The sequence below is a fragment of the Echeneis naucrates genome, chromosome 5, assembly GCF_900963305.1.
Source record: "Echeneis naucrates chromosome 5, fEcheNa1.1, whole genome shotgun sequence".
In the NCBI taxonomy this organism is placed as follows: Eukaryota; Metazoa; Chordata; class Actinopteri; order Carangiformes; family Echeneidae; genus Echeneis; species Echeneis naucrates.
Genome location: NC_042515.1, coordinates 10344917 through 10361880, shown reverse-complemented (window position 1 = coordinate 10361880; position 16964 = coordinate 10344917). Strand labels below are relative to the sequence as shown.

General features: G+C 38.6%; 1 protein-coding gene across 3 annotated transcripts in view; it reads right to left on the bottom strand.

Annotated features, from left to right (window-relative positions):
- Positions 1 to 16964, bottom strand: part of foxj3 (forkhead box J3) — a 73018-nt gene that overhangs the window by 29471 nt on the left and 26583 nt on the right. For 2 of the 3 annotated variants that reach the window (XM_029502269.1, XM_029502268.1), the window contains one exon: positions 14133 to 14642. In XM_029502269.1, coding sequence (XP_029358129.1) covers positions 14133 to 14453 — 321 coding nt within the window. In that variant the 5' untranslated portion in view covers positions 14454 to 14642. Of the gene's footprint in view, positions 1 to 14132; positions 14643 to 16964 lie in introns of those variants that run through there. The other variant, XM_029502270.1, reaches the window with a different exon arrangement.

Sequence of the window (16964 nt, the reverse complement as noted above, 5' to 3'; positions counted from 1 at the left end):
ACACTAGCACCAGTTTGTGCACCACAACAGATTAGACTGGAATGATAAGGTTGAAGAGCAGCAAAATTAAAGAGCAAATAAAAGTATGTAAAATCTATTGGTGGAAGTCGGGGGTCTGTCCAGTGTTTGAGGAGACTTGTCAAGGGCCATGGCACACAACTGGACTGCGAAAGTATTGAAAGTTAGCCAACTAACTGCAAAAACATGATTATAAAAAAAATTAATGATCATTTTGAAATATTTTACAATTAAAATTATTAAAACTGACTGACTTTGAAGTTGCTAGACCACATCATGTACTTATATTGTTACAGGATCAATGTGAACAAATTCAGAAGGAGCCAGTGGTTTAGGGAGAGAGTACTGACAGTACTGAAATGGACCTGCCTGTGACCTGCCTTTAACCCAGTGGTGAAAATAATAATAGTGTGGGAGCTGCATACCTGTCAAATGTTACAAAACATTATGAATGATACGAAAATTCTTGTTAGATATACTTTGTTCAGCACACATTCCTTTTCAGCCAAAGACCAAATGAGGTAAATTAACAAAATCATCAAATCAAAAAAAAAAAAAAAAAAAAAAAAAAAAAAAACCCACAGGAAAATATTGGGGAAAACAGAATTCATGCCAAGGGAGGTAGGCCTACATGTGCATGGATAAAAAAATTAAATAAAAATATTGTACAGATGTATGGCCTAGAACAACCTCTTTGTCCCTTCCTTTTTCTAGTTGTACTAATTTTTGTATGAAAAAATATAAGTGAAAAACTAACAAACTTAAAACAATTCTAAAAAATTCAACAACAGTAACCAAAAAGAAAAAATATAAAAAAAAAAAAACCAAAACAAAATTGTACAACCCAGAATGTAGACCTTTATCTATTATGCCAGAGCTATGTCTACTTACTTGAAGTCAACTTGAAATAATCTCTCTGTATCTGGTAAATCACTGTGCTGCTCACAATTACAGCCACAATAGTGCGAATTACCTTTTCACTGTTCACTATAACAGTGGAATTGTATTAATGATAGCTGATTTGTCGTTGTCTAATTATGGCAACTACTGGTAAGTCACATCTGATAATCACAGCCAGCGGTATCAGATATAATCTGATACCTCTGGTCTTGTTGATCGTCTTGAAAGCCTAGACTCTTCTTTAGCTTCTGAGCTAATATTAGCTAACATTAACTCATAAACCATCTTTAGCTAAACATCCAGACACCAATTTGAGATGCAGTCACTAGGTAACAGACAACAGTTTCCCTGTGTAGGTTCTTGCGTAGACTGCTATTGGCATTGATCCTGCCCTTGATTTTATGAGGCGCAAGGAAGTTGTAATGATGGGAAATGTTATGTCACTGTTACAACAACGTGTGATAGCTCAAATCCAAACACTCTATTTAGCCTCATGCAGCCAGTGTCTAAAGTCATCATAAATAATGTCAGCCTTGACAAAACCCAAATGACTGACCAATTTATATATATATATATATATATATATATATATATATATATATATATATATAAAAAAACAAAACAACTAAATACATACTGTAATGTTCAGTCTAGACCAGTGCTTCTCAAATAGTGTGGCCTGCCCCCGCGGACCATGCTTTTTTGCCATACTTGAAAAAAGTGCGATCTATATTCCTTTCTTTTTTCGTTTTCTTTAATGATAATAAGAATACAATGTTATACAGAGGTGTACTTATAATAATTTTATAGACAAGTGACAGTATTTATAGTCGTGGCAGAGAGTGGGGGGAGGGGGCGCAAAATATTTTCTTCTTCCTGGGGGCGCGTAACAGAAAATAATTGAGAAGCACTGGTCTAGACAAACTGGGAATCGGGTACAGTATCGCAAAGAGAGCTGCCTTTCACGATGCTGTAAAATGAGTCTGGATCTCTGAGCATTGCAGGATCACACGTTTCTCCTGTGCTACACTTTCTCTCCCCCCTTCCTTTTCCACTGCAGAGGCAGCACAAGGCCATGAAAGATTGGAGGCAAAGCGACGTCCTCTGGTTTATCCTCCCTGAAAGCCTTCGCATGCTCTCAGTTCCACATGACGGATCTGATGAAAGCCGTTTGTCAGTACGCCACTTAATTATCAGCCAGAAGAGCCTCTGATGCTATCCTCTGACAATGGCTCACAGCAGCCTGCTGACTACAGTGCCCACTAACAATGAAGAACTGACTGCATTAATGGCAGGGTAGTGCCAACTGTCCACTTAAGAGTTAGACAAATTAAGTAATGACACAAAAAGCCTGTAGTGTGCTCCTTCAATGTATATTCTTTTCTTTGGAGGCTGAAGTTGCAATGAGAAAAATCTAAATGCCAGAAAGAGTAGATTGTGTTTGGAAAATAAAATACAAAATAAAACAAGTTCTACTGAAAGCATATAACATGTAGCTGGGGGCAAAAAAAGAGACGCTTTGACCTTTTTCTTTTTCCTGCATGTCGACAGAGAGATTATGGAGTCGACACGGCAGCTCAATATGCATATTATCAACAGACTCCAAATGAATAAAACAATCACATGGACTCCTTAACCTCATATCTTTGCATTGTCATGTTCTTTTAACTGTAGACTATTGGAAAACAATTAATGACCAAAGGTATATACTGCTACTACTCCTGTACAGAGTGAAATTCAAAGAACCTAGAGGGGCCAAACTTTATATTCTAATATCATAATCAAATCCAGATTTCAAATTTTGTGCTGAAGAAAACAGTCTGTCCACTTCTACTGATGCTCACAACCATACCATTATTAAATAGCATAATTTTCTTATACAGCTGTGTTCTCATCATGCAACTGACTCTTACATTTAATACAGTCACCCCCAGGCTCTGGCATGCAGTCTTCTACATAAGCAGCAAAAAATATAAGTTCTTTATCATCATCTGTATTAATCTGATACTTAGCTTTTCATTAGCAAAGTACATTACAGTACATGTCCAATGAGACACAGAGTGAAGCCTCAGTGCAACCTTGGACTCCCTACAGTGACCTGTCAGCAGGCCACAAATCCACAATGGAAAGGAAAAAGCAAAGCTTCAATTTAAAATTGTTGCTATATTCTCACCAACCGACTCTGAAAATAGCTTTTTTTCTGTAAAGTGTATTAGATTTGATTTCCTTCTGAAAGGGAATCACAGACCCACCCTACAGTCCATTAGCCAAGTTAATGCAGAGCTGCCAGACTTGCTGATCCATTAATAATACATTGCAGTGGTCAAAAGAGACCAGACACCTCAGTGCACCCCGTCATCCCCCTACATGGCCACATTAATGGACTAATTCAGATGCAATTAACTGTTGTGTAGAGGCAGTGGCCTCATGGCTGGTACAGCACAGGCTGAAGGGCTTAAAGCCAGGGCTTTGATTATCATTACTCAGAGCGCACGCGCGTGCACACGCACGCACACATAAATAAATATTTAAAAAATTTATATCATATAATTTTCACTTGCCGTCATATTTATCTGTGAGAATAATGTGTGTAAGTGGCCGTTGGATAAATAATATTTTTTCATCCTGATAAAAGTCTAATCTGTTAAAAAGGTCAGTATAGGTTGTATTTTCCTTTTGTTCTGTAGTAAACAAAAACTGTGAATTTTTAAGTACAAAAACTTAAGCAATGGCATAAATGTTGACAAAATTCTCCATAAAACTGAGGGGAAATGGAGTCAGCTGATAATTGCCTTGTCGGATCATCACTACATGTGATCTCTTTTAAATGCAAATAGGCATGTGGCTTCTTATATAAACATTAGGGGTGTAACGGTACGCTAAAGTCACAGTTCGGTATGTACCTCAGTTTTGAAATCACAGTTCAGTACATTTTTGTTACATAAAAATGCAGAAAGAAAGAAAAAAAAAAAAAAAGGGATCTTGTTTTTCATTTCTTGCCAAATTGAAAACATAAAGTAGTGAAAATATTAAACATAACCCAAATATTGGTTTTAAATAAAAATATACCTGGGTCTAGGTAGGAAAATAAAACTAAGTAATAAAATAAAGATCAATTAAAATGCAGCATGTAGAAAATACTGTATTTTCAACATCATATTCAAACTGCTCAATTAAATAAAGTACCTCTTTGGCTAAACTATGCAAGTTGAAATATTTTTCACATGCTTAATTCTTTTATGTCGCAAACATAAAATACAAGCCTCATGCTCTGAACGCTAGGTGCTAAAAAGATTCCAGATGGCGCCGCGTGGCTTGTCTTTACTAACATTAGACTTTGTTGTTGGTTTAATTAATTAACTCAAATTTGCTGAGTCAAGTTCAGTGAGGCTGGTCTGTGCTACATGCTAAACACTCTTTGTAAGATGGCTCAACAAAAACATACAGGGTTTTGTGATGGGTTGCGTCACCCGGAGGGAACAAATATTGGCGAGTAGTTCCACCTTGCTTTAGCATGGTAATATTTTTGGTGCGTTCGGTACACGCATGTATTTGCATCTGATGAACCGGCAGCAGACGACAAAGTATGAATTACTTGCACTTCATCATTTCGATTTTAATTTGATTCTTTTTTGATGGCATTCATTACAGCAAGTTTCGTGCAGCAACGAAAAGCTGCTCTTTGAGAAGTTGACATTGACAAATGAGCAATTAAAGCAGCGATATTCACGTGTCACATTTGTGGCCAGCATGACCTGCGATTAGCCCTGCTGATGCTAAATGTGAGATGCAAGAGCTGTGTCTGTCAATACAGGCGCCTGGGAAGGCAGCGTGGCCCAGTTTGGCATGTCATCCATCACTGGTTCCACACGGCTGTCACAGCTGTGTCATTGTCCCCCCCTCTCAAAGACCGCTGACCCCACTGAGGATGCACCAGCAGGATGATCAAATATCTCTCTGGGATAAGAGACAACCATCCTGCCAAGAAAAAAAGATATAGATATCCTCTATCCCAGTGACATTTTTATCAGTAAGCAGCATTTAATGTCAAGCAGCAGCCGAGTCGAAGACGACACGGCTGCTCAGCTTTCACTCCAAAAAAGTAGAGATTGTGAAGAGCAGAGTGAAGCCATTAACGGCAGGAGACTGACACAGAAGGTGATGGGGGTTAAATTGTTGCCAGGGAAGAGAGAGGGTGGATTAAAACTAAGAAGAAAGAGAACAGACATATTCCCACGACAATTACTTGTTAGTGCAGATTTTATCAACATGCCAATCATCAAGGCCAGACCACTACTTTAAAAATATCTGTCAGATGTGAACAGCCTACTATCTGGAAGTGCGGCAGCATGGCTGTGCTTCCAGTCACCCTGAGTGGATATTCAGTGGAGGGCTTAACTCATTCCCGCTACAAACCTTTGACCATATTGGCAGTCTCAGGTTGCTGTAGTTTTTAAAAAAATCCTTCTCTAGACTCTGCTAATTAGTCTTGATGCCTCTTTCCCTTTCATTTCCAAAGAGGAAATGCTGCGTGCACGCTACGGTGCTGGCAGATAAATTAGCTCCAAGCTTCACAGGAGGCAACCGTTCTTCAGGGAGAGCGGGCTACATTAATTATGAATATTATTAATTACATAAAAAAAGACCAGAAGAAATTAAAAGAAAACACACATCAATCAATCACACACACCTACTAAAATATATCTGTTAGGAATAAACCATTTCTTGTTTTCTCGTTTTAAATTAGATTTCATATTCAGATGGAACCAGTGGCAACAATGGCTGCTCTAATGCGGCTAAAATGAATTTAACAGGGTAAATTCAGTGTTAAAGGCAGATTCCAAGGACTGTGCTCTATTTATAGCCTGCAGAATTCATCGGTGCACCCTGCTCCCTTTTCCTTCTCCTTGTCAGGGCAAAATCAGTGCACATACAAGAGGCCAAGTTAAAAAGCACCATCTGTGATCCCAATGTAAACAAAGGTAGCCTGATATTCACACTGAACAGCCATTATTTTCCTCCTCCATTATTCAGCCTGACATTTCCTTCTTATTAACTGTTTTCTGGAGAAGAGGCTTTTATTTTAACATTACAAATCACTACATTAATGCATGCCGCGGCTATGACTGTGCAATTCCACCATGCAATACAGGATTATTTCTTCAACTTAATAAGATTTTGTTTTGTATCTTGTTTAAAATTATCAGAAACACAAGAGGTTCTTTTTTTTTTCTTAGAGACTGCCTAGTGAAGGAACATGTATATTCATCCTTTTTGTAACATAAGGGTTACATTTGCAAACTAACAACAGTATATTCATGTTATGAGCCTCTTTAATTAGTATTCATTGAGTGATGAGATGAATTATAACAGATCAGAAGCAATGAGTCAAACGGACTAGGCTGTTAATCTGAACTGTGATCAAAACATTTTTCACTCTGGCACAGCCTGGAAATGCCACCAACTTGTGGCCTGGACACAAAAGCTCTGAAAATGTGTTGTTTCTCTAAGAAGAAAATTGTTAATGAGAGGCAGAGTAATCTTTGAATAGAACAATAGTGGTACTTGCTTGTGGTTTTTGTTAATCAGTTCAATTACAATACAAGATTCTAGGAGTTCTTTTCTATAAAAAAAAATGCATTCCTTGTTGATTTGGTCAAAAAAAAAAAAAAAAACTGACTGAATTTTTAAACTTCATCTTAACCATACCGCAAGAACCGACTGTTAGAAAACAGATACAAAATTGAATTTCATGAACCATCTTCAAAGATACACGATGCTGCAGCAACAACTACAAACATTTTCAACAATCTGTCAGTCTTATTACATATATTCTGCTTTACTCCCAGGTGTCACCCAGCCAGATAGAATAATGACAGGGCAAAAGGCCACTGACTGGGAAAACTAAAATAATGTAAAGGTAAAGCAGAATGTTATTTTTGTCTAAATCTAGCCACATAACGATGACTACAGAGTTTCTGAGCAGCTCCCTACAGCCATTCATCTTCCTCCCAGAAATACCTAAGAAGTAGCTAATGTTTTTTCCAGTTATGAGATTTTCTAAAATGTGTTCAAACTCCTTTCAGTTTATAACTGTGATATGAGGAATGATTTTCTTTCCCAATTGCTCTTCAGGCTACAGAGCTGTGACAACACAAGGGCACAGCCTATAGTAGGTGATGATCTCAGTCACCACAAATGAAAAGCTCTGGAAAAGACATAGCTGCGCAGATCCCAACCCTTTCCCAAGTTATTGCAAAGTCTCATGAGTTTCACCACGACACGGTCATTTTCAGCTAAATATTATACACACACTATCCTATAGTTCTAACAGGGGAAAGGGACCGACAGTTGAAGAACACAAGGAAAAATAGCTACCCAACAACCTTGATTATGTTGGCAAAGATCCTCTGTCCTTGGACACTTATAGTTTGGCAGCATTACCAGCTGAACATCGTGCCTCAACAGTAAGGACTGAATAAATGTTATTTAAAAAAAAAAAAAAAAAGCTATGCCTAAGAACGAGTGCAGGGTTCATCAACTCATCTTTGTTCACTGTTACCTGCATGATAAAGGATTCTTAGACAAAGAAAAAAGTGTTGCAATACAAGTGGTTTGTCCCAGCTGGTGAGTCAGGTATTGACTTCACCAGATCTCATTATCACAGAGCAGGAAGTTCACTGAATCAATTGATGACCATGATCAACAGCTTTTACAGCCGGCTGCTGTATCACACTGAACACAAAGCACAGTTAGGAGGTAGGAGGTTAAGGGTTAATGACTGTTGAAAATGATAACAGGAGACATGTATATATGGGGATGAATTGAGAGGCCATTGCCATGACTGCCAAAAGCACAGCTACAGTTTCAAGTAAAATTGAAGCCAACATCTCTACACAGGCCTGCAGGCCACAAGAGGAAGTGATAGAAGCCTTAGGCCTTTTATGTTCTGCACTGCAGTCAGCACTTCACTCGATGGAGTGTGGGGACAGTAGCTCCTGCCAAAATGTATCCATGCCAAGGCCTGCCAGCCTGCTCTCCCCGCCCACTCTAAGGGCCAGAGCGTGAGCGGTTGGGCGCCGGTAGGCGGGTGCAAGGTGAGGCTGGTGGGCGGGTGGCCAGGCTGGAGCTTCCTGACACGGGAACCCGCCTCACAGCAGGATCAAACTGGCTGCCGAGTGAATCACTACCCCTGCCACCACCTGACAAAGTCAGTGCCGGGCTAGCACGCAGTCATTTTGCTGTCTCTACAATTAACAAGGAATTCTAGATTAGACAAAACTGCTAAAAATGCAGTTTTGTTGCATCACAGCTCATTCAACTTCATCTAAACCGAACTTCATGTGACACTAGACTGAAAAAGAGAGGATCATTGTGGAATTGAGTTGGTTGCAGGTTTCAAAAGGAAGAGAGCATCCAGTTATGCATTGATGCTGCTGAAATAGTTTGTATCAACCAAGTGCTTAAACTTGAAATACCTGCTTTACAGTGTAATGATGTTTCAGGTTAAGAAAGTAGATGAAGGTATCAGAGTCTAGCACCAAAGCAATTTTACACTTTCAGATTTCAGGCACTGCAAAACTTAGCTTGAGGTGGTAGATAGGGGCAGGAAGTGCAAATGCTCATTCCTTTAAAAAAAAAAAAAAAAAAAAAATCTTATTTAAATAAGCAACAGGAGCAGGGTTTCTCTGAGCTGTGGCTAGTCACTAGTCAGAAGCAGGAACATTATCTCCAGAGTAAATAATGTCCTGGAGGACCACTAGCTACCCAAATTGCTTCTTTAAAAAAAAAAAAAAAAAAAGAAAACCGCTCCAGGCTGCTATTATTAAGCCTCAGATCCAATGGGAAGTTGAACCTTTGATCTGTTTAGGGTACTGTGTATTTGCATTTTATAATGAGATCAAAGTAAGGTCCAGGGCCCCCGCAGAAGGCAGCTCTGTGCCCCATCTCTGAATATTGGACGATTTACAGACCAAAGCTACATTTCCCTGTTAACAGGATCATGTAAGAGCTATGGACCTCAGTGAAATGTAGTGGGAGTTGTTTGTTAGGTAATCAACAGCAGCTAACATTCTCTTCCAGCTAATTTTCTTTTCCTGTACTCAGGTGTGGAGGAGAAAAAAAATAAAACCATGCCAGTAGCAACAATCTCTTCAACAGTTAAAAGTTCAAGAGCAAACATTTCAAGCATTTTTAAACTGGTTGAGAATTGCACCAGATTTTCTTTGGCATTCTTCACCTGGAAGAAATACAGTGGGGATTTTGCACACTTTGCCTGAAGTGAGCCCACAAAGAGGTCTGAGGGAAGGTTTGAGATGAACATGGAGGTCAACGTTTGAGTGCATACATGGAGTCACTCTATTCAATACTGTTTCTGGCCTTTTTTCTTTTTAAATAGAAAACATACTAGAAAAGAAATTGCACACACTGTCACTCTGTCTTTGGCTGATGTGAAGTGAGCAAAGTGTCACGTTATCAGACAGCCCGATCAGAGCTTGAGCTGGAAGGACAGCTCATATTCAGAAGGGGTTGAAACATCCATGCAAATACATGAATAGGACTTTGTTTACATTAGCACAGAGTATTACAGCAGTAATGTAAAAACGTGATGAAATGTTCAGTTAAATTAGTTGAATTGCAAATATAAAAAAGAAAAAAAAAATCCATATTTAAGCATATAAAAAAAACAAAAAAAACATTGTACACTGTTAAAATATATTTCTCAAATACACTATTTGTTCAGATTAATTTCAGATTTAAGATATCACTATATATCACTCTCAGGCTTTTTACATTTTTTTAAACTCTCTTTAATAACTTAATGGAAATGCTGATAATAAATAATATATTAATATATATTAATAATAAATAATAATATATACTAAATAGATATTTAGTTGGCAAAGACTGTTCTACACAACTGCCCATCATGATGTGTGCAAGTAGGGGAAAACCCCCTCGCCTGCACTTGTCCCCTTGAAGTGTCCTGAAGCCACATGTCTGCAAATCATTTATGTAACAACTGCCCCGCAAACAGTTGTAGCGAAAGTGAGAAAACACTGATTTGCCATTCATGACACACAAGACAGCATCCGTGAAGAGATGTAGCAGATTCAAAAAGTTGTGAAAACACATCTAAGAACTGCCATTTCCATTCATTCGACTGCTCATTGTGATTATTTTGGTAATACTTACCTTAACATCTCTTTTGTATAATTTGTTTAAAAAAATGATGTGATACCAAATTTACTGCTCAGTAGGTATCCAAAAGTCATGACTTTACATGACTGTATTCACTGTAATGTATTATGGTAAGTAAGTAAGTGTAAGTAATATTCACTGCAACTGAAATATTCTAATGGATACTTAAATCCTGAACCTGACAAAGGTAAAATCCTTTATAGTATCACAATTTTCTTTTTTGCTAAGTGCTCCTTACAGGGGAAAGACATGCTCTCCTGACCTTGAAGTGGAACAAAACAGTTCCCACTTTTAATCTCAGAGGGCTCTTCCTGGCCATCTTACACAGACCATAATGGTTTTGAAATGAAAGAAACTGTGCAAGAGGTAACCTGTACTATAAGATAGGTGCAGCAAGCAATTGCCAATATAGTTCTTGAAAATATACTGCATGTGAAGGAATCCACATATGTGTTAAAAAAAAAAACAAAAAAAACCTGAAGCATCCTCGAAGACCTTCAAAAAGCCATATTTGCCATGCAAGGAATAGAAGGACACGGCAGTCACAGTACATGAGCTGAATCGTACACCAGACAAAACTGCAAAGTATGAATCAAATGTGCCTCAGAGAGATGGAGAGGGTGTTCAGAAGAGCACCCTCTAATTGCTTGCACGTAGATGCCAAGCACATAGTCTGCACTCTCGAAGGCAGTGAATCACATTTTTTGACCTTGATGAATTATCTGTTTTTATTGACAGCACTTATTGATATTTCTTAAAAGCGCACACTAATGGAGTTCTATTGAGATGATTAAATGAGTTGCTGGTGCCCGGATTAGCCCAGTCTCATCTCGCCGGCACAGCTTGCATTATCATACAGAACAGACGCATGCGTGCGTTGAGTCCCAAATTCCTGCGACTGACATCTCCAGGGGAACAGAGAAGAGATGACTACATCCGACCTACATTCACCCCACCCAGGCATGCTTGCTTTTCCAGCTAATTACACACAGAAACATGCATACTCAGTCACATTATAGGTGGATTCATATCATAGAAACAGTAACAGTGCAGGGAGAACATTACCACTGCATGCATATTACAGAATTATACAATTTCAATTAGGCATTATGCCACTTCCAAAGACATATCCCTAAGGGTTTTGAAAGCAATAAACTCTTACAACTGTACAAGCTCTGAGTGACCTCCTGATGATGTGGAGAGAAATATTTCCCAGGTTTTTGCATAGGGTTAGACAAAAGTATAATTTGTGTGATGCTTTGTGAAAAATATCCAAGCACAAAAACACCAAGAACAAACCTAAGGCTACTGGAGGTTTTCGAAATGCCTCTGGCATGGAGACAGCACTATTTGGATTTATTTCAAATGCTCCTTATGCAACAAAGTCATTTAATATAAACTCTATAGCAAATTTTTTCATCAGTTTGGATTCTCAGAAAAAAAAAAAAAAAAAAAAAAAACTATGGCAGGGAAAACACCCCATTAACAAGAATTGAGAAAAAAAATTATGACGCAGGCTCTAGCCTATGATCACATCTTAAAACCGCTCTTAATGTTTCCTGTGCTGTAGAGCATCCTGGATTGAGTGATGTGGTTTTTCTCACTTTTAAATGTGATGGGTATTTCTACCGTTACGGCCCACATTTAGTCCAGAATCTGTCTATCTGTGCGAGCATTTACTAAACCAGAAAGTACTTCAAGAACGTCAGTTACCACCAACGCCAATTCTAGAACTTGCGCTTATACCCAGTGTATCATTCCAATGACGTCAAGTCTGCACCTGATGCTGAATTGAAACCCTTACATTCAATATCATATTTAAAGTTTCAATAAGAGGAAAGACATTTTAAAATCCCTTAAAACCTTTGTCTGTCAACATTAATTTACGTCTAAACAGTCAGAAATATAAGAGCCTTGACAAAAACAGTGAATAAATATACACATTGACTACAAAGAATCATGTACGTATTATAGGAGTGGATGATTTCTGTGAAATCAAGTGAATCGATGTTATGTTATTGGATAATACAACTAACCCCTAAGAGGAATTCTTAAGTATCACAATCATTTTCAAAATCTCTCAGAATCCCTTTATACCACATTTCGCAACTGTACTACGGCGATATTACTCATGATGCAACAACTCCTGTGGAACCATAAATCTGTTTGCTATGGACTAAAACTTGCAGCCCTGTTTTAAAATGTGGCTTTTGCCTCACCTCACTTTAGTTGTATGGGGAATTAAATACATCTTTGATGATATTACACTTCTTTAAACTGCAACCCCACATCCAGAGATACAGCTTGTTAATTGTTTTGTTGTAGTCTGAGATGGTGAAGGCAGACACATGTACAAAGTCTGGCTCGTCAGTCACACCCTCGTATTTCCGAATAATAAACTCTGTGGATATATGTGCAAGTTCACGAAGTCCACTTCAACCTACAACGATGATTTACTCACAGCTGCTCTCTGGATGCCAATAAATACTAACAGTTGAAAGTATCTAAGTAGATAACAGGCTGACTGCTGTGTGCTGCATGATCTGCAACAAAATCTTCACTTGAAATGCAACAATAAAGACTGTGGACAATAAGTGCTGCGACCACATCACTAGTCTGAAAACAAAGCTGTACATGTGTGAATCCTTACATCTAATGAAAAAGAAGGGAGATAAAATAAAAATAAAATAAAAAATGTGCTGATGTCATAAGAGTAAAATCCCCTGTGACTCAGGATTACAATAACCCTAACCCTAAACCTATGCTGATGTGTTGCTGACAACTAAATAAGGGATGATGAAGGTAAAAGAAGAAACAAAGGTTGCAAAAATAAAAGAATTCATTGAGTTACAAACAGCCTTGCCACAAAAGCTAACATCATTCTATTTATAATAAGGCATGCTTTCTCATCTCCACACACACACACACTATATATATTATATATATATATATATATATATATATATATATATATATATATATATATATATATATATATATATATATATATTTTTTTTTTTTTCACTGACACTGAAATATATATTTATGAAAAATATATATTTTTCATATATATATATATATATATATATATATATATATATATATATATATATATATGTGTGTGTGTGTGTGTGTGTGTGTATATACACATACACACACACACACATATACACACGTGCACGCCTCCATACAGCCTGTACACATGCCAGATCTTGTCGCCCCAGGAAATGGGCTTCATACATCTTGTCTGACTGCAATAAAGCAGTGCCTAAGATTCTATTTCCAATAAACGTCGACTGATTGGAAAACTCATTCTAATATCAATTTCCATCTGGGCCCTTTAAAAGGCAATCAGCATAGCTTCATCTCAGTATATCATGGGCTCCTTGAGATGATGACACAGCACTGGCTCTCTCCTTCTGCATAATGGCCTTCTCCTATCAAGGCATCTGCAATGAATAATACCACCCATGAATGGGCTATTTAGTCTGTGTTCGCACAGATAGGGGCCACTTCTCTGAATATTAATCCAGGGTTCTACACTTCTTATGGTTCTCTTAGGGCTGCACCATTTTTCATTCGGTGGAGTAAGGCACTTAGAATGATTTGACATACTCATAGTTTCCCTCTAAGTTTTCTCAGAAGTGACAATGGTCATTACCAATGCCATTGCGCTTCTTTAAGCAGCCTGACACCAACAAAACAGCAGTTTAAGTCAAGGAATGTCAGTTTCAACTCTTCTGCAATTACTTTCAACAGTTCTGTACAAAATGTAAGATCAAAGAGAATTTCCACAAGTGAATTAATTAACAGAAGCCAAACATAAAACTAATTTTAACTTTAAGCAGCAACAAAGATGATGAAAATTTTGACATCACATGAGAGAGTCTCTTGAATTTTTGAGCCTTGCTGCAGCTACAATCCAAACTAACATCATGATTATTATGGAAACTGAATCAGCTTTTAGATTTCCCATATGCACTAAATTAAGGACAGAGGGATCTCTTTCTTACCTTCCAGCCACTGCCAGCTTCCCTATAGTAGGGAAAGTTATCACAGATCCACTGGTAGATCTCGCTCAGTGTCATCTTCTTCTTTGGCGAGCTGTTGATAGCGAATGTGATAAGGCTGGCGTAGCTGTAGGGTGGCTTGCCATCCTTGTGTTGCTGCACCTCCTCTTGATCTAACGTGGTGTTAGGATCCAGTAAGGTACTCTTCTTTCCCATGCCTGGCCCGTGGGCATTCTGGGCGTCCGCCTTGCGGATGGCTGCCTGCATGGTTAGCTGAGGAAGCCAATCCATGGAGGTCAGGCTGCTCTCCAGCTCCGACGTCATGGTGACGGCAGGCTGGGCAGGAGGGGGGTGGGGAAAAGGTGGAGGTGGTGGTGTTTGTAGTTAGTGCTGGGTGATCGATGGAGAGTTGACCAAGTATGGAGTAACAAACTGAGACAAGTGACAGGTTGAGGATGGACTCAGGACTCGCTCAGTTCAGGATATCAGCATAGTGTCTTCTGTAAGCCAACTCTGGAGGAACAGAGCAAAGAAAATACCTTTATTAGTCAAATACTCCTTGTGACCACTCAGCATTGGAAAGAAAACATACACATATCAGCAATACAGGAGGGAATGAACCAAAGTGTTAGTGAGGAAACAGCAACAGTGTGCTTAACATCATAATCTAAGTCCTTTCTGCAAAGTATGCCTGTATCTGCTGCGCAGGAAATCACAAGCCCACTACTTTCTCCAACACTTGCTGCTCTCAAAGCTGACTCATAGCTGGGACTCCATCTGCACAAGGAGAGAGTAAATGCCAGGCAATTGTTTTCACAACTGCCAGCCAAATGGGGGAATGGCTCAAGAGGAATTCCGGCTCTCTTGAGGGTAGTAAGCCCCCTCTCCTTACTTCTCTGACTGCCAGCTAGCCTGCCTCCTCCTCTTCCTCCCCCGAATGGAGCCTCTGCCGTAAACAAGCCAGTCAGTGTCGTGTTGCAAATAGTCTTCGGCCCTGTGTGTGCTTGCTGTGCTGTGCAGAGTGCAGCATGCAACAGCCTGTCTCACAAGGGAGGGCACACCGCCCTCCCTCTCTTAAAATAGAGGGCAGAGCAGAAAGGCCTACATACGTAGGTGAACCCTGGCAAAAAAAAAAAAAAAAAAAAGGCAGGATGACAGTGAAATCAGGGGAAGGGAGAACAGGCGGAACAATGAAGAATCTCCACTAAGTTGCAGGATTTTTCTGTTCACTAAGCATGCTCATACATGCGTGTTTGTGTGCATCTATATTAGAGCTTAAGTGTCAGCCTTTAGGGATGGGAATTTATAGAGCTCTAACAGCAGTCAATAGGCTAAATACCATCTGTTTCAATAGCATTTGTGTGTATTATCTGTAACAAATTCAACTTGCACAATTTTTCAAACTTTGAGGCCAACACTTAATTATTGTTACAAACTTGATCAAAAATAAAATGTGTCCCAAATTATGTTGTTTGTGTAATATGAATATCTGTCTCAATCAAATTTAGTCAAAAAAAGGTTGAAAGACTCTTCAGAGACAATTAGATAGGACATATTACAGAGCTATCAGTTGTAAAGAAAAAATTGTAGATTTCATGGATCTTTGCTATCAGTATGAGAAGCAATGGGAAAAGTAACAAATTGTTAAATTGGGCAAACTGAATTGGTGGCAGTTGGTCAAAAGCAGTCTGTGGTTGTCCCTTTCAAAGATCTCTCACAGCAGGGGTTAGCTAGTGCCCCGCAGCCAATTCAATATCCACTATCACTGTGGACAGACATAGCTGGATGATGAAGGCATTTTTCAGAAAGGCATCCAGACAGAACTCTGAGAAGCAAAAAACCAAATCTGGTTGGGGGAGATCATTAATGGAGTTGAGAATAGGTCTCAAGTCTTCCCTTATAATCAGTGTTGGGTTTCATAAGGTGCTGCTGTAAAAGAATTTTTACAGCAGCACCTCATTTCAAAGTTTTTCTGACAAAAACAAATTTTAACATTTTTATTCACTTCACCCCTTTGTGTATGAAAAGCTGTCCCCCTTTAAGGTTTGAAAGAATGACCGAGCAGAGAAGTTGTCGCAGCGGTCATCACAAATCCATGCCAGTAATGAAGTGTTTTGTTTTGTTTTGTTTTTTTCCAGAAAGCAGAAAGGCAAACGTTCTGACAAAATTTCACAGACAACTACCTTAATCTATGCCCATTCTGCCCATCTGAATAATCTACATGTTTTACAACTGTCATTTGAACCAAACATGCAGTTTTTGCCTGAGGTTTGCTAAGAAACATTGGGAACAAGAATAACAACACAGGAATGAGAATATTTAGCTATATTCTGCCATAATGGTGAGTGGTTGTATACTGGGCATAAGAACAGACAACAAAGAAGTAGATTAGGCAGCTGGGGTGGTATAAACTTTTAGGATATTTTTTTTAGAATTATTTTTCATTCTCATTGGGAAAATCTCTATTTATAATTCATTAACATCTATTTAAAAGCAATGATAAGAAGAATAGAAATGCTGCAGGGTTAACCTAGATAGATTTCTGTTACAGTTTCTTTAATCTGTCCACTTCAACAAAAAGTTGTTTATTTACTTTTCACAGTTTTTTATTCTTTCATTTTAAACACTTATTCCATGTTTATTCATATGGCCGGAGGCCTCAATAAAAACGACAAAGGCTTTAAGCAACTATCCAAACCTCTCCAGTCACAACCAGGCTGAGAGATGAACAGACTTGCTGAGTTACTAGCGACAGGTGAGTCAGAAGTAATGGCGGAAAACATTTCAAGATCCCAGAAAAGACAAACAAATAACCCAGAAGGTACCTCCACCCTG